Source organism: Physeter macrocephalus, unplaced genomic scaffold (assembly GCF_002837175.3).
Source record: "Physeter macrocephalus isolate SW-GA unplaced genomic scaffold, ASM283717v5 random_734, whole genome shotgun sequence".
NCBI lineage: Eukaryota > Metazoa > Chordata > Mammalia > Artiodactyla > Physeteridae > Physeter > Physeter macrocephalus.
This window is the reverse complement of record NW_021145848.1, coordinates 19,914-42,916: the sequence shown is the minus strand read 5'-3', so window position 1 is coordinate 42,916 and position 23,003 is coordinate 19,914. Positions and strand designations below refer to the sequence as shown.

At 46.3% G+C, this 23,003-nt stretch overlaps 3 protein-coding genes across 4 annotated transcripts; 1 reads left to right on the top strand and 2 right to left on the bottom strand.

Moving 5' to 3' along the window:
* Window positions 1-1,652: 1,652 nt before the first annotated feature.
* CCDC163 (CCDC163 homolog) lies at window positions 1,653-5,318 on the bottom strand. Its single transcript, XM_028485795.2, is given in 8 exon segments — window positions 1,653-2,167; window positions 3,254-3,321; window positions 3,602-3,668; window positions 3,671-3,694; window positions 4,692-4,735; window positions 4,738-4,762; window positions 4,825-4,976; window positions 5,159-5,318. Coding segments are annotated over 7 exon segments (420 nt in total). The 5' UTR covers window positions 4,903-4,976; window positions 5,159-5,318; the 3' UTR covers window positions 1,653-2,053.
* Window positions 5,319-5,491: 173 nt separating this feature from the next.
* MMACHC (metabolism of cobalamin associated C) lies at window positions 5,492-10,605 on the top strand. The gene is made up of 4 exons (XM_007108607.3): window positions 5,492-5,696; window positions 7,492-7,686; window positions 8,410-8,562; window positions 9,184-10,605. The coding sequence occupies exons 1-4, from the start codon at window positions 5,616-5,618 to the stop codon at window positions 9,595-9,597; spliced, it is 843 nt and encodes a 280-aa protein (XP_007108669.1). The 5' UTR covers window positions 5,492-5,615; the 3' UTR covers window positions 9,598-10,605.
* Window positions 10,606-10,711: 106 nt separating this feature from the next.
* Window positions 10,712-22,195, bottom strand: PRDX1 (peroxiredoxin 1). Of its 2 annotated transcripts, none has more exons than XM_007108608.4 (6): window positions 22,087-22,195; window positions 19,552-19,668; window positions 17,097-17,250; window positions 16,454-16,576; window positions 15,997-16,127; window positions 10,712-11,071 (listed from the first exon to the last, which is right to left on the bottom strand). In XM_007108608.4, the coding sequence occupies exons 2-6, from the start codon at window positions 19,655-19,657 to the stop codon at window positions 10,986-10,988; spliced, it is 600 nt and encodes a 199-aa protein (XP_007108670.1). In that variant the 5' UTR covers window positions 19,658-19,668; window positions 22,087-22,195; the 3' UTR covers window positions 10,712-10,985. The 2 variants fall into 2 exon arrangements, with proteins under 2 accessions (XP_007108670.1, XP_054939091.1); XM_055083116.1 differs by lacking the exon at window positions 22,087-22,195 and adding an exon at window positions 20,276-20,295.
* Window positions 22,196-23,003: the final 808 nt, after the last annotated feature.

Here is a 23,003-nt window from a genome sequence, read left to right as displayed (position 1 = left end):
TGGGTTCAGCTTAAATGCCAAACTTGTCCTTTATTTTTTATGCTGTGAGAATTATCAGAGGTTCTTTAGCAGGAGAGTAGCCTTTACAGGACACTGTTTTAGGAAGATTGATAGCTCACAGGATCTCTAAAGGGAGAAAAGAGGTCACCATCACCCAGTCCCCTTGGCCCAAAGCCTTTTCTGTATCATTCTCCTGGCAACAAATCATGTGCTGCCACCTGGTGACAGTTCAAATACCATTGTTCCACATTGCTATTTAATGTTTCTATTGGAGCCCTGGCACCCTTGCAAACCTGTCTTCCACAGACCTTGATGCAAAGTAGTTGATAAATAAGTAGAGCACTGGTAGCAAGTAGATTAGATAGTGCCATTATGCCAGATATATCACCTGCCAAGTAAAAGATGTAAAAGACAGGGGTTCCTTGTACCTGCTTCAGCAGGAAGATGAGCCTTGATGGGAACTTTTGGGTTTTGTGTTTTTGAACAGGTTCTGTTTGACCCAGGTCTCATCTCTACCATTCCATTCTCATCAATCTCCCTAATGCTGAGGGAGAAGAAAACATGAGGATTGCCTTATAGCTATTCAGGTGTCAAAGGCCCACCCTTCATGACCTGTATGCTGATTAGGCCAGGGCCGTGAATGTACCCCCAAACAGGAGGTAGTTCCTGCCCTACTCACCCCAGCCTTTTATTATGCTTTTATTTCAGATAACTGTCTCCTCTTCCCAGCTAGACTGAGCTAAGAGATGGGAGTCCACTGCACATCTTAGCTTAGGACAAATATATACCAGGACTGGTATGTATTATGCTCAATAAACATCCACTTGGTGGATAAATGACATTATTTTTGGGCTGTATTTAGCACTGGAAGAGACCTAATGAGACCTCAGTGAGATGCTGCTACTTCTAGGGAAATCCTGGACTGTACTGTCTAGAATACAAAGCCCAGGTAAGGAAAAAGTAAAGCTTCCCTTAGTCTACCCAGGAAGGTATACTTCCAGAGAGCAACCAAGTGGTGGAAGGATCAGAACCAATAGCCACAAAGCATTTTTAAAAATATAATAGGAAATATCAGAGTGTATAACTCTTAGTAAGAATAGTATTGAATCATAAAATTTGTTTTAGTTAATAAACACATACATTTATATTTACTATGCTACAATGTAAACTGTATTTCTTACTGGAGGTCACAGTCAAAAAGCCCTGAACTCCATTGGACTAGAGGTAGAGACTGAAAGAAGAGAGACTAAGGAGGAGACTGCTACAGAAATGCAGCCTGGACTGCTGAGGATGAAGAAATATGGAGGGGCTAGAGTGAGCCTCAAGAGGCAGAAGCTGAAAAAAAAGGAGAGGAAGCCTTCTATTTGCCAGGTCAAAGGCCCACCAGAGTGTCTTGCCCTCCTCTGCATCCCCATAGCAGTACGGCCCCAGAGCATTGTCCTACCTCATTCTACCCACCAGAATGGGAGCTCTTCCTTCCAACGTCCACTGAGCACAGGGCTTGCACTCAGAACATACAGTTATAAATGTCTATGAACTTGGATTTCAGAGAGAGAGGTGACAGGAAGCAGTCAAGTCACAGGAAGAAGAAAAGGTACAGCTGAGTCTATCCCATGTGGGTGCTGATTCACAGAAAACACATCAGGGAGGATTAAACCATTTTATTGCTTGTGGGTAAGGCTGGACAGGCAGTGACAAACCTCAGTAGGGAGGGCAAACACCAGCTAGATCAAGAGGGGAGGGGAGGGGCTTCCCTGGTGGCGCAGTGGTTGAGAGTCCGCCTGCCGATGCAGGGGACACGGGTTCGTGCCCCGGTCCGGGAAGATCCCACATGCCATGGAGCGGCTAGGCCCATGAGCCATGGCCACTGAGCCTGCGCGTCCAGAGCCTGTGCTCCGCAATGGGAGAGGCCACAACAGTGAGAGGCCCGCGTACTGCAAAAAAAAAAAACAAAAACAAACAAACAAAAAAAAAACAAGAGGGGAGGGGAAGGGGACCCAGAAACAGGACCTTGGAGGGGAAGGTGAGCAAAGCAGATATCATCCTACTGCTCTTACAAGTCCTTACAGTCATTCAGGAGCATCTTGGGGCCCTTAAAGTATAGGGCTCTGGGCCTGGAGCTGAAAGCTGCTGGGCTCCAGGTTAGAAAGGGTATGCCTCTCGAGATCTAAGAGGAAAGAAAGGGAAGAGAGAACAAATCATCAGCAAGCACTGTGATACATACAGACCTAGGCTGTGGGCCCTGATGGGGAGGGACATAAAGGCCTGACTTGGGATAAGGAGCAACAGAGGTTGATGGATTCACAAAGAAAGAGGCAGAGACTCCATTCTACCCAATGTCAAACAATTAGGCAGCTGGCATCCAGGCACCATTCAGATTCAGCTTCCCCCAGATCCATGCCTTACCCCCACCTAGCTACCTTAAAAATTCCCAACTACTGTTACTGTTTGGAAGACTAACTTCAGAGCTAGATGAAGAAAGAGACATGGCGAAGGTGGCAGCCAGGGGCAGCTCAGACTGGAGGACGTGAATGGAAGTCCTGCAAAGGGGAAAAATCAGAGGCAGAGATGGTGATGGTGGGTCAAGGGGCCCTCCCAGCACAGAACTGTCCTCCTTCCTGAGGCTAGGACTCCAGTCCCCTCCCCCTTTATCCTCCAAATATACAGAAATACCTCGGTGACTCTGTGTCAAGTAAAGAATGCCCAGTACTGCCCATATGGGCTGCAACCCCTACCATACCACCCCTACCAGCCCATTTCAAATCTAAGATAGCTTAACTTTGGTCCCTAGTGCCTGGTCTCTGCGAGACAAATCCCTTCCACTACTGCAAGCACCCATACTCCCTGACCTGAGGAGGTCGTGCTCCCACCAGGCATCCTGGACCTCTGTCCTGGCAGCCTCCAGGGTGTGACTTTTGCCCTCCTGGACACTTTCCAGCTGATCCAACATCTGCCAGACCATGGGCCCAGGTAGGACCAAACCTCTCCCTCTCCAGAAGCAATTCCCCCTCCCCACAATTAGCCTCTTCAGCACACTTGGAACCCTCATGTGGACAAAGATAGTTTCTCATGGCCTGGAGCAAAGGGCTTGGGAAGAAGAGCTTTGGAGGCAGGTGGAGTCAGCACAGGGAAGAGAAGGAAAGAGATAGGGATAGGAGAGGGTATCCTGGCCCGTCTGCAAAACAGGATAGACAGAGAAAGGAAGGGGCCTCCAAAGGGAGATGTGAACAGATAGGTCCGATCCTGGTCCTACCTTCCAGCTGTGGGCCTGAGCTTGCCGCCCCTCAGTCATCTGTTTCAGCAGCAGCTCCTGGTGCTGGCCTGCAGATGAGAGAAAATGTAAGGGGGATGTTCCCCAACTTCCTTCCTTCCCCTCCTCTGGCACTGAAAACTAGGACAGAAGCATTCTGGTCCAGCTGTTGAAAAGTTTCCAAGCTGACTGGGGAGACTAGACTCACACCATGAGAGGCAAGACAAAATATTTGGCCAGATTTCTAGAAAGCTCAAGCAGTTGGAGCTATGGTCATTTATTAGGAAAGCAAGAAGGCTTTCCAGAAAAGGGAACAGGTGACTTCATACCCACCCCCAATCTTTTACTCACTCAGGTGGTCCGTCAGCAACTTCAATTCCTCCCGAAGAATCACTGGCTCCTCCCACAGCAGTTGTGGCCTGCAGGGATGACAGCAGTGTCATTCTAAAGCCAATTAACAAGCCCAGAGGAGGCTACCAGACTACCAGGAGTTCAGAGGCCTGAAGAAGGCGAGGTTTTGCCCATCACTTACTCATTCTGCAGCTCTTGGTGAAGGCCACTGGTAGCACTGCACTTTTGTGGTCCTGTTTGTATTTGGGCTCGGGCCTGTTCCTGTACCTGGCTTCGAAGGCCCTGCAGTTCCCTTCTCAGCCCCTCTAGGCATTGCTCCAGGAGAAGGACCCTTTGCTCTGGGCCCCCCTGCAGCAACCTTAGTGATGCTGTAGTGGGACAAGTTGGGGATCAGCCCCTCTAAGAACTTCACACATGAGCCTAGAGACTCCACTTGCAAATCAAGACACAAGCACACACACAACAGGAGTGCAACAAAATGTGTTCACACATATGAGGCTGTGTGTATGAAGAAAAGAACTGATCAGATACCTTCTAGGGCAGAGATCTGGTACTTCTGCTGCTCTCGCTCTTCCAGCAGGCCCTTCACAACCTGCCTTAGTGCCTCAGTCACCTACCCAGACAGAAAAACCACATGAGCTATTGTGTAAGGGGCTCCCCCAACCCCTGGTATCCTCGTCTCACGCAAACCCCAAACATACTCACCTAGGATTCCATGCCTCACCTGAGCCTGGGATCGAAGCTGGGATCGAAAAATAGTAACTTCATCCCAGAGAGAAGATGCACTACGGGGCTCAGCCCAAATTAGTCTCTCTGGGACAATGGGAGTCTCTAGAGCCCAAGGCTGTTGAGCTTGGACTCCTGACTGGGGCGGCAAGTAATGAGGGGAAATCCAGGTCCCAGTCAGGTCTCCTGCTGAGGGAATAAGGAAGGGACAAGTGCAAAGCCTATTGGGGGGAGGGGGCGAAATGTTTGTTCAGGAAAAGAAAAAGGTGGAATTTGGAAGGAATAGTGGATGGCATAAGCACTGGAAAAAGGCAGATTCTGGAAAGAGAAAAGGCTGAGGGATAGGTAGAAAAAGGGACAATACCCACGGTGGAGACTCCAAGGGGATACAGCCTTTGCTACAAAAAAACAAATGCACAGGCCAATGAGTTCTGTCTTGCAGTCCCTTAACCCACATCCCGTAAACCAGAGGGCGGGGGACTCAGGCGCCCCCTTACCTTAATCCTGGCCACATTTCCGTCAGTAGCATTGAGAAGCGCGTCGAGCTGCTCAGACCAGCTCAGGCTCCTACTCATAGCCTGCGGCAAGGCTCTGGCTCCCTGGCATCTTGTGCCTTTGCTCTCCCAACTGTGGACACCCAAGGCACAGCCTAGGAAAGACCACAACGTCAGATCTAAAGAGGTGAGTGGGGGATGCAATACTAAAGGTAAGGATGCAGTATCAAACCAAAACTGTGCCTCTGGGACTAGTCAGGGGAGCAACGTCCTTGGGGAACTGGAAGAAAAGTGGGATGCTCTGATAGGCAGATATCAGGTGGGAGTTAAAAGGTACCGTATCTTGGTCGAGACCTCTCCAGACGCACGACACTTTCGCCATCACACCGGACCTGTGCCAGCGACTACTACCGCCTCCCGGCTCAAACCTTACAGTAGGCCGGGAAAGCCAGACTTCGCACTGGCCTCCGCGGCGCCACTTGGGAAACTGAGTTCACCTCTGCTGGAGACAGCTGGCGATGCAGGCTACCGAACTACGTTTCCCTGGAAGCAACACGCGCAGTCACACCCCCACCGTGAAGCTTGCCGGGAAACCGAGTCTTTCTGCTTCTGTAGTGGCTGTCTCTAAGGACCGAATGAACTACGTGTCTCAGGATGCATCGCGCAGAGCCTACGAAGTCCCGCTGCCGATCCCAGTAGTTCTTGGGAAATGGAGTCCAAGCTGCCTCAAAGCTTAACGTCCCGAGTTACCTTGAGACTCCATTCCCCAGCAGGCTCAGCGTGTAGCGTGCGCTATGGAGCCGCAAGTCGCAGAGCTGAAGCAGAAGATTGAGGACACGTTGTGCCCTTTTGGCTTTGAGGTTTACCCCTTCCAGGTTGGTTTATCCCTACTGTGGTGCTAGGGCGAAGTGTATGGTTGGTTTCGGTGCCACCGGCGTGAGGCCCGGGAGTCCTCTGAACTTTCCCGAGCTCTTCTGGCCCCGTGTTCGTTTGACGTATCGGGACAGGGTCTCAACGGGCGCTTGGGCTAAACGAGTAGAGGACTGTTGCAGGTTTGTCCTTTTACCCTCATACAATGCCGGATTGATGAATAGGAGACACCATATGATCCAGTAACCCTGTGGCTTTGTCACCTACGTAATTTACAGGAAGAAAGGTACTGTGGGGCCAGAGTTATTTTGGAAGCTTCCCGAAGGAGTTGGGAGGAGGGCAAGGTCTGGAATGTTTGCATGGCTAGAATTTAGGTCATCTGATTAGCGAAGGGCATTCATGGTGTTGAACAAGCAAACAATTGGCTGGGTTGTTCCATCTACCAATAAAAGGTTACATTCATGATGTTGCCAATCACCAGTGCTGGGCTGGGTATAGAAACTATACACTTGCCTGACACAGAAGTCTGGCATCACCACCTACCCTTGTTCACATAGGTCCATTTCCCCATATCCAGTGCCCCCTGCACTGAGCCCTGTGCTTGGAAACAAAGCTAAATCAACTCAGCTTGAGCCTTTTGCCTGATGTTTTAAGAGGCAGCCCACTTCCACCCCTTCCACTGAGTGGCACACAGCAGTGCTGGGAGACGATTATAGAGGAAGAGGTAGGTTGGATCTAGCCTCAGAGAGGCTTCCCTGGAAAAAATGGAGTTGAACTATATATGAAAAGATAGATTGGAAGGTTATGTACATCCCAAATATCAGGAAGAGCTTGAGTAAAGGTGTTGAGGTAGTAGTGGTGGATGGCAGGTATGGGGGAGAGTGGGGATGCCTAGCTGGTGCAATCAGGTAGGCCTGGATAGGGGGAGCTATGGTATTGAACAGTGCCATATACAGCCCTGCCAATCATCCTAAGCTCCTCCTTCTCTCACCTCCCTAGCTCCACATAAAATCAGCCACTGAGACCTTTAGCAATCTGTCTCCTAACTATCCCAGATCCATTCCCTTCCATTCAACCCATCTATGTTCTTGGTCCAGGCCACTATTTCTCATTTGAATTTCTGCAGTAACCTCCTTGCTGTCACTTTGCCTCTATTCCATCCTCCACACAGCAGCCAGACTGATCTAAAACTGATGTCAGTTTACTCCTTTAATTGTAAATGGCTAGCCCCTCATTGTCACCAAGTTAGACCCATATTCCTCAAATTGGTAGTATTCAAGGCCAGTCAGTGTCTTACTCCTACTGATCTCTCCAGCCTTCTTTCCCTCTGCTCCCCTCTACAGATGCTTCACTTCTGTCAAACTAGACAATTTGCTATTCTCCAACTATGCCTTGCACTTTTTACCTCTTTGTTTATGGTGGGACCTATTTAAAACACACACCAGATTCTCCCTCTCCACGTCAGCCTGTAAGCTTCCTTCCTAGCCTTCAAGACTCAGCTTCCAAGAAGCCTTTTCTAATTTCAGAGGGCCTTTACTGGCCCTGTTATTGCACTAATCACAATATAATCAATTTTTTTTTGTTCTTAGTTGTTTATGAATTCTTTGCCTCTCTATTGTAACTCACTGTCAGATTCAGATGCGTCCCCATAAACACACATCATACATCAGTAGAATTTCATTGACTGAATAAGATGGAGGCTGGGCAAGATGCATGAAGCCTTGAATGCGAAGCTAAGGTATGGGCCTGGCTAAGGCCTAAGTTGGCCCTCTTGTGTGGCCTGAATTTTCTCTGTTCCAGGTGGCATGGTACAACGCACTCCTGCCTCCAGCCTTCCACCTGCCCCTGCCAGGACCTACCCTGGCCTTCCTGGTACTCAGCACACCTGCCATGTTTGACCGGGCCCTCAAGCCCTTCCTGCAGAGCTGCCACCTCCAACCACTGACTGACCCTGTGGACCAGTGTGTGGCCTACCACCTGGGCCGTGTTAGAGAGGTGAGCAAGGCTAGCTGTAGCCTTCCCCAGCTTCAAAACCTGCATCTGCTCCCAGCTCCTCAAAGCTTAGTGCAGGATCTAGTCTGCCTAGGGCTAGGAGCCACTCCCCAGGCAGAAGGGTATCCTAAAGCCAGCCTTGACAATGTGATCTCTCCCCATTCTGCCTTCTCACCCCAGGTTTGGCCACCTCCTCTAGCAGCCCCCCAGGTCTGAAACCAGTCTCAACTCACCCTTCACTGATGGACAACTATATGATCAGATTTCCCTTGGCCTCCAAGTGAAATGGGAATAAGCCCAACATTCCCCACGCATCTCTCACCTTTCTTTGCCCTAGACCTGGAAGCTTTATGCTGTCTTTGGGGTCTTTTGAGGACAGAATACTCCCCCACTACACACTTTACATACACACGTACACATACACTGGGTCTCCCCAAAGCTGGGCCATGTCTTCCTCCACAATGGGCCTCTGGAGGGCAGAGCCAAGTCACCCCTCATAAAGGTTTCTGAACAAGACTTTGTGTATTTCCCTTCAAACATGGGCCCTCCTAGACACTATTGTTTTCTTCATGCTGGAGCCCCCAGCCCCACTCCAAGTTTAAGGTCTTGTTTTCCCTTTAAACATGACTTCTGAGGACAGGGCTGTGTTAACACAACTTAAGGCTCTGTTGGACATGGTCATGATTCCTCTTGTGCGAAAAGCTTCCATCTTGTTCTCCATCACAGAGCCTCCCAGAGATGCAAGTAGAAATCATCGCTGACTACGAGGTACACCCGAACCGGCGCCCCAAGATTCTGGCCCAGACAGCAGCCCATGTGGCAGGAGCAGCTTATTACTACCAACGACAAGATGTGGAGTCTGACCCCTGGGGAACCCAGGTCAGAGGGCAAATATGAATGAATAGGGGCTGAGAAAGAAAAGGAAAATCCCTCAAGATTTCAAGTCCCAGGAGTTCCTGGTGGCCTAATGTTTAGGATTCCGGGGTTTCACTGCCGTGACCCGGGTTCATTACCTGGTTGGGGAACTGAGAATCCCACAAACCGCGAGGCACAGCCAAAAGTAAAAGATTGCAGGTGTCATTCTTCCACCTCCCGAGTAAAGGAATTGATGGGTACAATCCAGGACAAAGGTGCACCATGGTCAGGGGTCTGGTTCCTAGGGACACATCATGTCAGAGAACTAGTCTGTTCTTAGTCTTTGTGACAGTCTGTTCTTAGTCTTTGTGACAGAATGGAGGGGGCAGAGCTGTGATTAGAGTGGTGAGACTGGGAAGCTGAAGTTCAGCTCAAGAAACCTTTCTTGTGGTCAGTGACTTCATGAAAAAAGTTGTCCAGGAGAGGGAATAGAGGAGTACAGTCAAAGACTGACAGAGGCTCACATGTAGACTCAGAATGAGAAATGAGAATGAATAAGTGAACAAACCTAGCTTGCATTGCTGGTAGCTGGATTTGGTGCCAAGACGACCTCCATGACTGTTTTTTATTTTACCCACTCCCTAGCACATATCAGGTGTGTGCATACATCCCAGATTTGGGGGCTGGTTTGCCATCCGAGGCGTGGTGCTGCTGCGAGGAATAGAGGTGCCGGATCTGCCACCCACAAAGCCCCTCGACTGTGTACCTGCAAGAGCTGACCGGATCACCCTGCTTGAACGCTTCAACTTCCATTGGCGTGACTGGACTTACCGGGATGCTGTGCCACCTCAGGAGTGCTACTCAGAAGAGCAGAAGGCCTACTTTTCCACTCCGCCTGCCCAACGCTTGGCCTTATTGGGCTTGGCCCAGACCTCAGAGGAGCCTAGCTCTACATCCCAAGAGCTTCACTTTACCACATTCATACCCAGGAAGCCTCAGAATCCCAGCAGAGGCTGGCTCAGCCCCAGGGTCTCACCACCTGTATCCCCTGGCCCTTGATACCCTCCCCTCCCCTGTGGGATCCTCATTTATGACAGTGGCACCTGCTGGAACTTATTTGGCTAGACAAGGTTTTATTGGGTACAAGATGATCATTTATGATAAAGAATTATAATAGAGATCTTAAATGAAGATAACAGGGCTTAAAGAAGTTTGGTCAAAAGACCAAAGCAGATCCAGACTTGCCACCTGCCTTAGAATACGGGATTATTACCTGTTACCATTTCTCTGCAGTGCTTCAAGATGCTGCTGCTTGTTACAGGGCTTAAGAAGCAACTATCCCCTAAATAACGGTACCTGCCTCAGAGGGTTATTATGGAGACTGAATAAATATGAAATAGTGCCTGGCATATAATAAGCTATTATTAAAGGCCCCAGGAATCCTATACTGCTGCTCACAGTTCTTGCTTGTCTGAATATTAGAGGGGTGGGTAGGCTGGGGTAGCCGTGTCTGGAAGGTGTCTAGAAGGACACCACATGATATACAGAAGGATTCTCATTCCTGAATCTGCCCTAGCCTCAAGAGCCCAGGAGGAATCCACCTTTGCCCCACTGACAACCCTCCCTCAGGACAATGATATGAGGATAAGAACTACCCTTAAATCAAGGACAGAAACCCAGGGAAGCCAAGAGGTGCTCAGCACTGTGCTTTTGACATAGAAAGCCTACCCTATGAACACCAGCGCTGTGTTTGTCTCCCCCTCCCCCTTTTAGTTCCAAAGGTACTGAAGCCTCTAACTCTGATCTTTTTACAGAATCAGTACCAGGCATTTATCAGAAGAGGCCAAGTTTCAGGTTTTCATACAGCCCTCCCAGTAGTGTAAAAGTAAATGTCAGTAATCTCATTGGGCTCTTTAACCTGCAACCCAGCCTACAGCATAAATTGCAGTGCCTTGGCCAGTATTATAGTAGGCCTTGCTCTTCTCCAGATATGGTGAAATGAAACACCTTGCTTCGAGGTCCATTCTCTGTATCTACTTGCATTTCCCCTCAATATAATTTCCTGATTCTGAGGCACTCTCACACCTCATTTTCCCCTAAAGAGGGAAAGCAAAAAGTAAATTCCTCTTACACTCAAAGGCTAATGTCCCCCTAAAATGAAGAATCAACAAGGTCTCAGCTCAAGTTTAATAAAACTACAAAAGACCAAAAGTGATACCCTACTACTATACACATCAGTTTGCCTGCCCCATAATACAGCTCAGGCCATTCCCTCCAGAGGAAGAAAGGCTGGCCTCCCCAACCCCTGCAGGAAAGGCCTGTCCTGTCCGTCCCACACCACATCTGGGCTGAGTGTCAGGTCTTGTGTTTTAAGCATGACAATAGTACAAAAGAGGTTTTGTTCTCATGGCCACCTGCTGCAGCCTGGCCCTAAAATGGCCCAGTGCTCACTTCTGCTTAGAGAAATATTCTTTGCTCTTCTGGACATCAGGCTTGATGGTATCACTGCCAGGCTTCCAGCCAGCTGGGCACACTGCAAGAGAAAGGGTCCTAATTAATAACCTGATCAGTGGTGAGCTCCACCCTCCCAAGGACAATTGGATGCCTCAAAACCAAATCTGAGCCCTAAAGAGCTTCAACATTCAGGCACCAGAAGCCTACCCTGCAGTCTGAGATCATTCAGCCTTTTAGTACAAAACTATAAATATATAATTTAATCCTCACCACAGCCCTAATTACTATGATACCTAATTTGTTCACAGAGTAACTGAAATTTAAAGAAATTAAGTAACAGCTTCAACTTCATGCTTTGTTCTAAAAATAATCTGTCTAAAGCATGTACGGCAAAATATTACGATTTTAACAGTAAGTAGTAGGTAAATGGGTATTCATATGTTCTCTGTAATTTTATGTATGCTTCAAAAATGCACCTTTTGAAAAATAAGCTTAAATGCTCTTCAACAGATGGTGCTAGAACAGCTGGATTTCCACATGTAAAACAATGAAACTGGACATCTATTCATACCATACACAAAAAATTTACTCGAAAATGGATCAACAGCCTATGTATGAGGTAAAACCATAAACTCTTTGAAGAAAAGACGGGGTGGTCAAACTTCATGACCTTGGATTTGGAAATGTATTCTTAGATAGGATACTGAAAACACAAACAACAGTAAAAAACATAAGGTAAATTGGACTTGATCGACATTAAGGACTTTTGTAGATTAAAGGACATTATGAAGCAAGTGAAGACAACCCACAGAATAGGAAAAAATATTTATAAATCATATCTGATAAGGGATTAATAGCTAAAATTGAAATCCAGAACTCCCACAGCTCAAAAGACAAACCAATTCAAAAATGGGCAAAGGACCTGAAAAAAGACATATCTCCAAAAATATACAAATGGTCAAATAAACATGAAAATATGCCATCACTAGTCAAAACTACAATGAGATACCACTTCACATCCCCTAGGATGGCTATAGTTTAAAAAAAAAAGGAAAGTAAATGTTGGGAAGGATGTAAAGAACCCTTGGTATTGCTGGTGGGAATGTAAAATGGTGCACGTGCTGTGGAAAACAGTTTGGCAGTTCCTCAAGAATCTAAACATAGAATTACCATGTGACCCAGCAATTCTACTCCTATATAGCCCCAAAGTAACTGGAAACAAGGATTCAGACACCAGTTCACCAATATTTTAGCAATATTATTCACAATAGCCAAAAGGTGGAAACAACCTGTTAACGGATGGATAGACATAACATTGTGTGTGTGTGTGTGTGTGTGTGTGTGTCAGAATATTATTCAGCCTTTAAAAAGAATAATGTTCTGATACATACTACAGCCTGGATAAACCTTGAAAACATTATGCTAGGTGAAAGAAACCAAACACATATGGATAAATACTGTATGATTTCACTCACATGAAATATCTAGAATAGGCAAATTCATAGACACAGAAAGTAGAAGTTACCAAAGGCTGGAGGGAAAGGGGAATGGTAAGTTATTGCTTCATGGTTACTACTGCCTGTTTGGGATGATGAAAAAGAGAAACAGTGGTAATAGATGTACAACACTGTGAATGTAATTAATGCCACTGAATTATGCACTTAAAAACGTAAATTATATATAACCCCAATAAAAATTGATTTAAAAAAACCTTAAGTGACTTGCCTCCATACCCAAGAAAAATATAAGCTAAAAAATGACAAAGCCAGGACTGTGTAAACCCTAACACTAAGCTGCTTCTTCCCTCTAGCAGCCCTTCAGAGATCTGAAAGCAGCAGTTTGCCTTCTCAGTGTTCCTTAACTCTGCCAAACAAGAATGCCTGAAATAAGGGGCAGGACCTCCACAGAAAGTCCTGCTTGTTTCACTAAGTAACTGCCTGTTATACCTTGGTAAGCAAAAGGTCCAAATTTGAATCTTTCACATACTTTATGCAGAAAAGCATAACCTTTCAACCTTTCCAACGGTTCTGAGTTAGCAATGCTCCTTGGGCAAACCTAAGGAAAGTGAGGCAAGGGAACCAATCTCTGATTTTCCACTCTATTTGCTGTTTAGTCTTCTAGGAAGCATGTAGTCAGCAAAGTCCAGTAATGAAGCAGCAAAAATCTCACTTGCTCAGGTGAGAGAGGGGAAGCCCTTTTCAGTCCAAGGATGTCACAGCCTCAGATGTCAGACACTGCAAACAGCAGTCTGGGAACAAGGTATGGATGGAACAAGCACTAAATGGCAAACCCAGCTGCTTTACAAAATCTCCATTTGATTGTTACACAGTCATTAGCTTTAGTGGCACCAAAGGATTAGAACACAGGTCCTAAGCATAAACAAGCTTCCAAGAATAAAAAGCAACATAGGGGCTTCCCTGGTGGTGCAGTGGTTGAGAGTCTGCCTGCCAATGCAGGGGACACGGGTTCGTGCCCCGGTCCGGGAAGATCCCACATGCCGCGGAGCGGCTGGGCCCGTGAGCCATGGCTGCTGAGCCTGCGTGTCCGGAGCCTGTGCTCTGCGTCGGGAGAGGCCACAACAGTGAGAGGCCCGCATACCGCCCAAAAAAAAAAAAAAAGCAACATAAAAGCAGAGACCAGACCCAGAGCCACCCCATAGTTTGCCAGCAGGGAAACCAAAGATTCTTCTGTCCAGGAATACAAACGATACAAAGATGGAAGGAATAATGAACCAGAAAGAAGAACCTTGACAATTTAGTCTCCTTGGCACTAAAGCCTCTTGGCACTTAAGACTGTACCAATAATTAATGACAGGACAGAAAGATCCACACTTGGATGTTTCACTCATACCCAACAGTGCTGGTTTTTCAGAATCAATATGGAGCCCAGAAGAACTGGCTGAGTCCCACATTTACCAGCTTTCAAGTGCAGCTGAAGTACCACAACTCTCGCCAACACAGAAGGCCCTAAACAATGACTTTTTCAGCATTTTAAATTACCTAAGAAAAGGAGGGCTTTGAATTTGGATCCCAGCTCCACCATTAACTATGAATATATGCTGTGTTTAAATATTGGTTTATTTGTCCTTAAAAATAGGAACACAGGATTTTTTCAGTAAAAAATTTCTCTTGTATTTGTCAGTTCCACCCTTCTCTCTGTAATGTAGTTCACTTAAAGACCCCTCCCCCCCAAAAAAGTGTAAAATTCAAGATCAAAAAAATGTTTAGGTAAAAAGAGGAACATAGGATATACAAACATAAGGTCATTATGTTGTACACCTGAAAATAATATTATGTTATATGTCAATTATATCTCAATTTAAAAAATAGGAATGCAGGGTTATTTGTCAAATAAACAACACATGACAGCACCTCATACAGACTGGTTGGTATTTACATGCTCTCAAGCGGGAACTATCATATTATAAGCCATAAAAGGCTGCACACAGAAAGCTCTGCCTGTTGTAATGGGATGGGAAGCAGCAGAGAACAACAGAGTGTGAAGAAGCACGCTTCACAGAGTCATGAGCGCTTGGGTTCAAGAGTCGATGCAAGGTCCTAGCAAAGTCCAGTAAAGGGCCGACTTGGCCACTCCACAGCGCCTTCCCTCTTTGTACTGAACTTCATTCTCCACCAGGGGGCAGTCTCAGCTCAATATAAATTTTTATATTGCGCATATATATAGTTTAATCCAGAGTAAAGCCCACACACGCTTCTGCAAATGGTGCCTTCTGATTCCCATTACCTATTAGCCTTCCACTCTAGTCAAGCTAGCACTTTTGGGTCCCCCAAACAAACACCACTAATTCAGGTTAACTTCCACCTCCTTTAACTCACAAGATCAGAGCTGAAATGAGCCTTAGAGAGCTAGTCAGAACGACTTATTTTCTAGAGAAAGAAAATGAGATGTAATAAGACAAGAAATTTGTCCAAGTCCACCTGTGCACTTGATATCAGTAGCACTTGATCACAACCATCTTACCCTCAATCATATTAAGCTGGGGTGGGGGTGGGGTTCAAGATCCCCTCCCCCTACATACCCAGCACCTGCAGCAGACAGGAGGAGCTGAGTTCTTAAAACTCAACTTGACAGTTGGGATAAGGTTATCTCATTCCAAGCAACAACTACACTGGGCGGAGGTGGGGAGCTGTCAAAAGCTACAGACTTGTAAACTCAAAGTCTGGGAGCAAGTAGTTCAGGACTTTATCAAAACACTGCAATGAGAGAATATATAAGGAGAGAAGGGCTAGAGCAGTAAGAAAGACCTGAACTCTAGCAAATGCTAGATAAAAACCGTAAATTGAATCTACTTGGTCATGTTCAGACTCACAAAAACATCGTCTTTCATCCTTAAACTTCTAATGAAGAACCTTGGTATTTCATCTCAAACCCTTCAGCCCTAACCCCTCCTCCTTCCTTAAACAAATTTTTATATTGAACATATATATAGTTTGGTATTTGTTGATTATGTCTTACAAATACAACCACACTGCACCAACAGAATGGGTTTTTATAAGATAAAAATGTATTAACTGTTTCTACCTACTGTCTTTGGATAAGTTATCTTAGTCCTATTTTCATTTCCATTTTCCAAAACTGGTTGGACATTACCCCAATGAAACAAATACGGTCTACAGGGATATTAAGCTCTGCCCCCAGTAAACACTTGTCAAGAGCAGCATGGGTTCATGTCTAGGTGTGATTCCCAGCCTTTTGTTTTTCCCTTAACATACCAATGGGATCCTCCTATACTCGTTTAGTAAGTTGAATCTGCAGCAGTGAGCGATACTAAATGATCAGGGCAGAAACTGGTAATACGCGGTTGGAACAAGAAGCCTTTATATTCTCTTCCCCAGGCTTTTCCATTGCCCCACCCCCACAACCCACTATAATCCAGAGATGGCAACTTCTTGAAGAGACATAATCACCCTTTTCTTATCTGGTAGACTTTGTTCCTACCATCTTTCCCACTCCGCTGTCCTGTCACCAGGCAGACTGACTTACCTTCCCCATGTTTGTCAGTAAACTGGAAGGCCTGAACTAGTCTCAGTGTCTCATCCACAGAACGGCCAACAGGAAGATCATTTATGGTGATCTGTCGAAGGATACCTTTATCATCAATAATAAAAAGGCCCCTGGAAAAAAGTATTAAAGGTTTGAGAGACAGTACAGTTTTAGAAATTGCTTTCTTAGAATGGAGAAGAAATGGAAATAGGCTGGTCTCCCACACTTGCACTGGCCTTCCCCTTAGGCCCTGCATAAAAGAATGAAATGAAACCATCATGCCATATACCTTAAACTTACACAGTGATGTCTATCAATTATTTCTCAATACAACAGGAAAAAAAATGAAATGAGAAAAAAAAGACTCCACAGATCAGGGCTCTACCTTTCAAATAAAAGGTCCTCAGCCAATCAGATAATTCTCCTGATGACTGTCAGCCCCCCAGGAGGTATATACCTGAATGAGATGCCTTCATCGGCCTTTAAGACCCCATAGTCCTGAGCAATGGTGTGCTTGGGGTCTGATATCAAGGGAATGTTCATGGGTCCCAGTCCTCCTTGTTTCTTGGGTGTGTTGACCCTACAGCAAAAAGCACACAATCACATTCATTCAAACTCTTGTGTAGCAAAAGCATTAACTATTCCTTCTCCTGTCCAACCTTCCTAATCTAACTCGCCAAAAAACTTCAAACTTTTTCCAGCAGTAAAATAACCGGCTGAGGACAGTTAAGGTCACCAGGGTACACTCAGCTGTAATCCAAGCTGCTTTTCCTCTGCTGCCAGGCAGTAACAAGAGAAGTCAGAGCATTTGTACTCACCCCCTTCTATGAGGAGCCAGAAATCAATACTTGAGAAAGTCTATTGCCAAAGCCTCCCAGTCCCAGTTGCTGCTTAATTTAAAAGTCCATATGCCTGGACTTCCCTGGTGGTACAGTGGTTAAGACTCTGTGCTTCCACTGCAGGGGGCACAGGTTCCACCCCTGGTCGGGGAATTAAGATCCCACATGCCACACAGTGCGGCCAAAAATAATAATAATAATAGTAATAATTTTAAAAAAGGAAAACAAAAAACTCCATGCCAAATGGACCAAGAGATTTACCATGCCAGGTGACAGAAGTGAGAATCCACAGAAGCACCAATCACTTGGCAGTTGAGTTTCTTAAATTCTTCTGCCCTATCACTGAAAGCAATGATCTCCGTGGGGCACACAAAGGTGAAGTCAAGAGGGTAAAAGAAGAACACAACATATTTTCCTGCGGGGGGGAAAAAAGCCCAAGTTAGCCTTTGCAACAGACTTCCTGGGACTTCCCTAGTGGCACAGTGGTTAAGAATCCACCTGCCAATGCAGGGGACACGGGTTTGAGCCCTGGTCTGGGAAGATCCCACATGCGGCAGAGCAACTAAGCCCACGTGCCACAACTACTCAAGCCTGCACGCCTAAGCCCGTGCTCGGCAACAAGAGAAGCCCCCACTCGCGGCAACTAGAGAAAGCCCGCATGTAACAACGAAAACCCAACGCAGCCATAAATAAGTAAATAAATGTATTTAAAAAAAAAAAAAAAGAAACAGACTTCCGTGCTTTATAGAGAATGTAAACCAGAAGACATTCTCCTATGGAAAAAAAGAAGCCTTTTTAAGTTGATGGCAGACACATTTGTTAAAATGACAAGATGCTCAACAGAGAAGACTCATTGCAGCTACTGTCAGAACCCCTTCCACAAGAAAAAGTTCTTCCAGTTTCCATGCTTTATTTTCCTGCCTCCATGTTAGCTGCAACTACAGATAAACACTGTTCCGCCTAATTTTGATCTTTGGGTAGTTAAAATCAGCACAAACACCAAGTTCTCCAGTGAAGAAAAAAAGCAAAGATGCAATTACCTACTGGACAGTCTAATGCCAATGCTTATATAATCACTGCCCAGAAAGAGCTGAATTGCTGCATTCTCTGCTGCAAGGCAATAAGACCAAGAGAAAGTCAGAACCTCTGCAATTCTTCCACAACGAACCACAGTAATATGATGGGTAAGATTTATTTGTTTATTTATTTATTTATTTATTTAGGTTGCATCGGGTCTTCCTTGCGGCTACCTTGCGGCACGAGGGATCTTCCTTGCAGTGTGCATGGGCTTCACTCTAGTTGTAGTGTGCAGGCTCTGTAGTTGCGGCGCACAGGCTTAGGTTGCCCCGCAGCATGCCCGCGGCATGTGGGATCTTAGTTCCCCGACTAGGAATTGAACCCACGTCCCCTGCACTGGAAGGAGGACTCTTAACCACTGGACCACCAGGGAGCCTCTGATGGCTAAGGTTTAAGTGATCACCTGAATAACCACAGACATGTTTCAAACAAGCCTGAAAGGACAAGCAAAGAAAAAAGTTATAAGGCAAAAGTTCCAAAAATTCTGCTAGTAGGTAACAGAATTTCTAGTTGCAATTTTATGAAACTCATTCTGATTACCAATTGAAGTATTCTAGATCTTCAACCTGAGGGCAGCTTCTCACCATACCTAATTGGCTGAGCTATTTGGAACAATGCCAAATATTCACTTATTTCCAGATAGCAACAATATTTGAAAAGTCAAAACAAGCAGGTCCTTTTGACATTCACTTTGAAAGCCAAAATCACTATAAACACACTCACCTAAACAACCCTTCCTCAGGGGCTTTGCCTAACAATCTACAGCCTGTCAAGCCCTGGAGGGCACACAATCGCTCTTCCTAAACCTCATGCCTTTGCCCTTGGGCCAGGGTCACCTCCCTATGGTGCTACTTACCTTGTTTGCCAGGAGGAGCTTCTCTCCATAGGGCCCCACTTATCTGCTCTCATTCCAACCAGTATGTGTAATTTGTTAAGAAACCTAGTCACAGGTTCTACCCAAAAGCTGACTCTAGGAACCGACTGCTACACCACCAAGAAAGGTATACTTGACACCTGAGTTTCAGGTTTGCATCCTAAGGAATTTGTATTTTCAATTGTCCCAGAAGACCCTGCTGCTCCATGACTGCAAAGTAAAAAGAGCCTCATTAGAACTTGCTAGGTGTCTACTTGAAACTATTTAACAGAAAGGAGAGTTATTCTAATGTGACATCAATTTTTCTCTGGGGACAAAATAGTCAAGGGCATGTGCCTAAGCCCTCTGCCTAATACAGCAATCATGACACACATATTTCTTAAACTGAACTGAATATACAGTCTCACAGCTCCAAAGACTTTAGCTCTGAGACTTTAAATTGTTGAAGGCCTTTTATAACACGATAATGAGCATATCTCCAGTAATATAATTGAGGAGCAATACTGGGAAAATAATAAAGATATATGTCCAGACATAATGAAGCATGTGCTTTCTCCAGAAGCAGTTTGGACTTAGGATATCTACCCTATGTTCACTGATGATAATCACCACTTCAATTCAACAGGAAGACAAAGCCTCTTACCCTAAAGACACAGGAGATATAAAAATCATTTTACAATCAAATATGACAAGAGATACAGAAAATGAACAAGCCATCCCTAGATTGTAACATAATTCCATATTAATGAACCTAACTACTCTTACCTTTGTAGTCAGATAGGCTGATATCTTTGAACTGACCATCTGGCATTACAGCAGTTGCTTTGAACTGGGGGGCATGGTGCCCAATTTTGGCATTTCCTGAAGACATATTGCGATCAGCTGGAAAAGATAAAAGATCCCAGGAAGTCAATTAGAAACAAGCCTTACTTTTCTAGAAAACCAGCAACTTTCATCTACTTAGAGACTTAGCTGCAGAAAGTGTCCAGTGATGCTGAATATACAATAACTTTTTTTTTTTGCGGTACGGGGGCCAATGGAGCACAGGCTCTGGACACGCAGGCTCAGCGGCCATGGCTCACAGGCCTAGCCGCTCCGCGGCATGTGGGATCTTCCCAGACCAGGGCACGAACCCGTGTCCCCTGCATCGGCAGGCGGACTCTCAACCACTGCGCTACCAGGGAAGCCCTACAATAACTTTTATTTATTTGGCTGTGCCGGGTCTTCGTTGCAGAGTGCGCAATCTTTAGTTGCGGCACACAGGATCTAGTTCCCTGACCAGGGATCAAACCCGGGCCCCCTGCATTGGGACTGCAGAGTCTTAACCATTGGACCACCAGGGAAGTCCCTACATTAACTTTTATAATAGCATGAACCAAGCTTTCCAATATTTCAAACAAAAATATTACACATCTCTGAATCTCAGCTCTGTTTTCATTCTTTTTTTGTATTGTGCATTTGAAGTTTATTTTTGTTTTTAATTTTTTACCTTTTATTGGAGCACAGTTGATTTACGTTGTTTTCATTTTAAAATGGAAATTTCTTTATCAATTGGAGTAAACTCTTACTGTTGCTGAACCATTATTCGTACAATTACATTTTCTTCTGTACTTTCATTACACACATGCAGAGAGAGAAAGAGGTGGAAACTCTCAAACCTGGACCCAAATGCACAATGCCATAAACACTGAGCACCTGCCTCCCAGAAGCTGCCATGCTGCCCTTTCCCTGGACTGCAACTCCATCTGCCTTCAGAATGTGGTAAGCACACTTTGACCTTTCTCCAGGTAGATTTACCCAAGACAGCACACACCCTAAAGCCAATCCAACTTTTTCAAGACGCAAGACCAAGATTTATGGCTTCGGGTCTATTTCAAAATTCTAGGTGTTGTGTTTAAGGCCCAGAAGTCCTTTCAAAAGTGGGTTTCTCACCTCGGGGCCAAGATCCTGGGGCAGTAATAAGTAGAACAAGAGTCAATTTATTGCCAAAGAGTAATGTTACACTGGATTCACCCAGGTCAAGACCAAGATAAGAAGTTAAGATTTAACCCAGTAAGCCATCAGTTTGAAAGCGCCAAGAAACCAACTTTTCAAGTCCCAAAGTTCTTGGTTCATAATACCACAACCAAAAGAAACATAAGCATCGACTGCCACAAGCTTTTTACCACTTTAATAGCAAACAACTTTAATAGCAAACCAAAAAACCAACCAGCAAGGGACAAAGCAACTTGGCAACCAAACACAGGATGTGACCCTAACATAAATGGCTTTCTTGTCCAAACCTGATTTTCCAGGGGGCCCCCACGACCACTAAAGCACAACCAATGGTGGGGGGGGTAGGAAGCTGCTGGACTTCCAGTCGGTGTGTCCCCTTCAGGAAATCTCCCCTTGAACTTCCCTGGAGAAAGCCACTCCCCCAAAACTCACTTCAGGTACCCTCCCTGCCACTCCCATCATCACCCCCACCCTAGCACTTAAGAAAGCACCAGCAGGGCTTCCCTGGTGGCGCAGTGGTTGAGAGTCCAACTGCCGATGCAGGGGACGCGGGTTCGTGCCCCGGTCCGGGAAGATCCCACGTGGTGCAGTGGTTGAGAGTCCGCCTGCCGATGCAGGGGACACGCGTTCGTGCCCCGGTCCGGGAAGATCCCACATGCCACGGAGCAGTTGGGCCCATGAGCCATGGCCGCTGAGCCTGCGCGTCCGGAGCCTGTGCTCCGCAACGGGAGGGGCCACTACAGTGAGAGGCCCGCGCACCGCAAAAAAAAATTTTTTTTATTAAAAAAAAAAAAAAAAAAAAAAAAAAAAGAAAGCACCAGCAGAAGAGTGCGCAGTCTTCACCGAGGGCATTTAGGATCACCACAAACCCCATTCTGCAGATAGAGAACTAAAGACGGAGAACGGAATCTTAGTATCTGAAGCTCCACTGCTAATCACAGCTCAGGACCGAGAAGAGCCTTTCCCCCTAATACACGACGGACGGACGAGTATCCTCAGTTTCTAATCAGTTTGCAGATCCACTCTAGAAGGTTCCCCCCATCACCACCAAGCCACGCCAAGCCAATCAGCGCCCTCTGCTTTGGTTGCCAGGGGAAGAGGACACTCAAGCCGCCGTTAGCCTCGGGTTTCAACCACGTCCCCGCACCCACAAGGGGGTCCAACGTGAGGGCCACCTCGCCCGGCCACCTTCTCCGTCAGAGAACCCCAGTTGAGCTGGGCAGGCCCCGAGGAGGAGGAGGAAAAGGCGACGAGCGGGGCGTGGGGCGCTGCGGTCCGCAGAGGTCGCGCTACCCATATACTCACCACTCCTCACAGGCCACAAAGGACAGTCAGGAAGCACACACGCAAAGCATCCGCGGAGCGCTAGCCTTTATAGCCTGTAAGGCTCTCGCGAGAGTCAGGGCGGGCCAGGGATGCGGACGGGGGAGAGGGAAGGCGGGGGATCTGGCCCGAGCACCGCCCCGACCCAAAGCGCCCCGCCAGAATGACTCAGCGCTTTCCCTTGCTGGGGGCGGCCTCGCGGACTACCAATCCCCCCGCGCCGCCGAGGTTTGAGGCGTTCTTTTGATCACTTCCAAACCCGAACGCTTCCGCCTTGCCCTTAAGGCCTGAACCAGAGTAAGGGTTCTAGCTGCTGCCCACGGAAGACCACGTCTAACCAACCCATGAGAACTCTCTCTTCAAATATTTCTCAGATATTAACCCCCTACACCGATTCCCGCAGCCTCTGCTCTAGTGCTGATCCTCAGTAACCGTCATTGCTTAGAGAGCCTCCCTTTTATTCTGATTAACAGGGTTGCTGCTTTCCATTTGCTATCCATGAGTTCCCATCCCATCCATTCCACAGCGGCTGGAGGGAATCTTCTGAAATCTGATCTTGTCACTCACTCACTCACCCCTCTGATTTGTGGTTCATAAAAACTGGGGCTCTGCATTCCTGAGTTAAAACTCTTCATTGTTATTTTATGTGTGGCCTTCATAAGAGTCTTAATCCATTAACCTTACTTTTCTCGTCTGTAAAATGGGAATACTATTCTTTGTTGAAATCATCTCTGTAGTTTATTTAGCACAGTACCTAGTTCTTATTATACACTATAAGTGTTAGCCATTGTTGCTACTGTAACTCTTCCTTGCTCCTATGTTGTAACACCCAGAGCAGAGTGTAGCTGTTTTAAGCCTTCAGGCTTTTGTTCAAGCATGAGGAACGCGTTCTCTATTTG

Bases quoted from the DNA above. Each gene is read 5' to 3' on its own strand.
- PRDX1 (XM_007108608.4), bottom strand. From the start codon at position 19,657: ATGTCTTCAGGAAATGCCAAAATTGGGCACCATGCCCCCCAGTTCAAA. The intron at 16,128-16,453 runs GTATATACCTCC...ACTTTTTTCCAG, and splicing joins GATGAAGGCATCTCATTCAG to GGGCCTTTTTATTATTGATG. The intron at 11,072-15,996 runs GTAAGTCAGTCT...TTTCTCTTGCAG, and splicing joins TACTGACAAACATGGGGAAG to TGTGCCCAGCTGGCTGGAAG.
- MMACHC (XM_007108607.3), top strand. From the start codon at position 5,616: ATGGAGCCGCAAGTCGCAGAGCTGAAGCAGAAGATTGAGGACACGTTG. The intron at 7,687-8,409 runs GTGAGCAAGGCT...TCTCCATCACAG, and splicing joins ACCTGGGCCGTGTTAGAGAG to AGCCTCCCAGAGATGCAAGT. The intron at 8,563-9,183 runs GTCAGAGGGCAA...CCCACTCCCTAG, and splicing joins CTGACCCCTGGGGAACCCAG to CACATATCAGGTGTGTGCAT.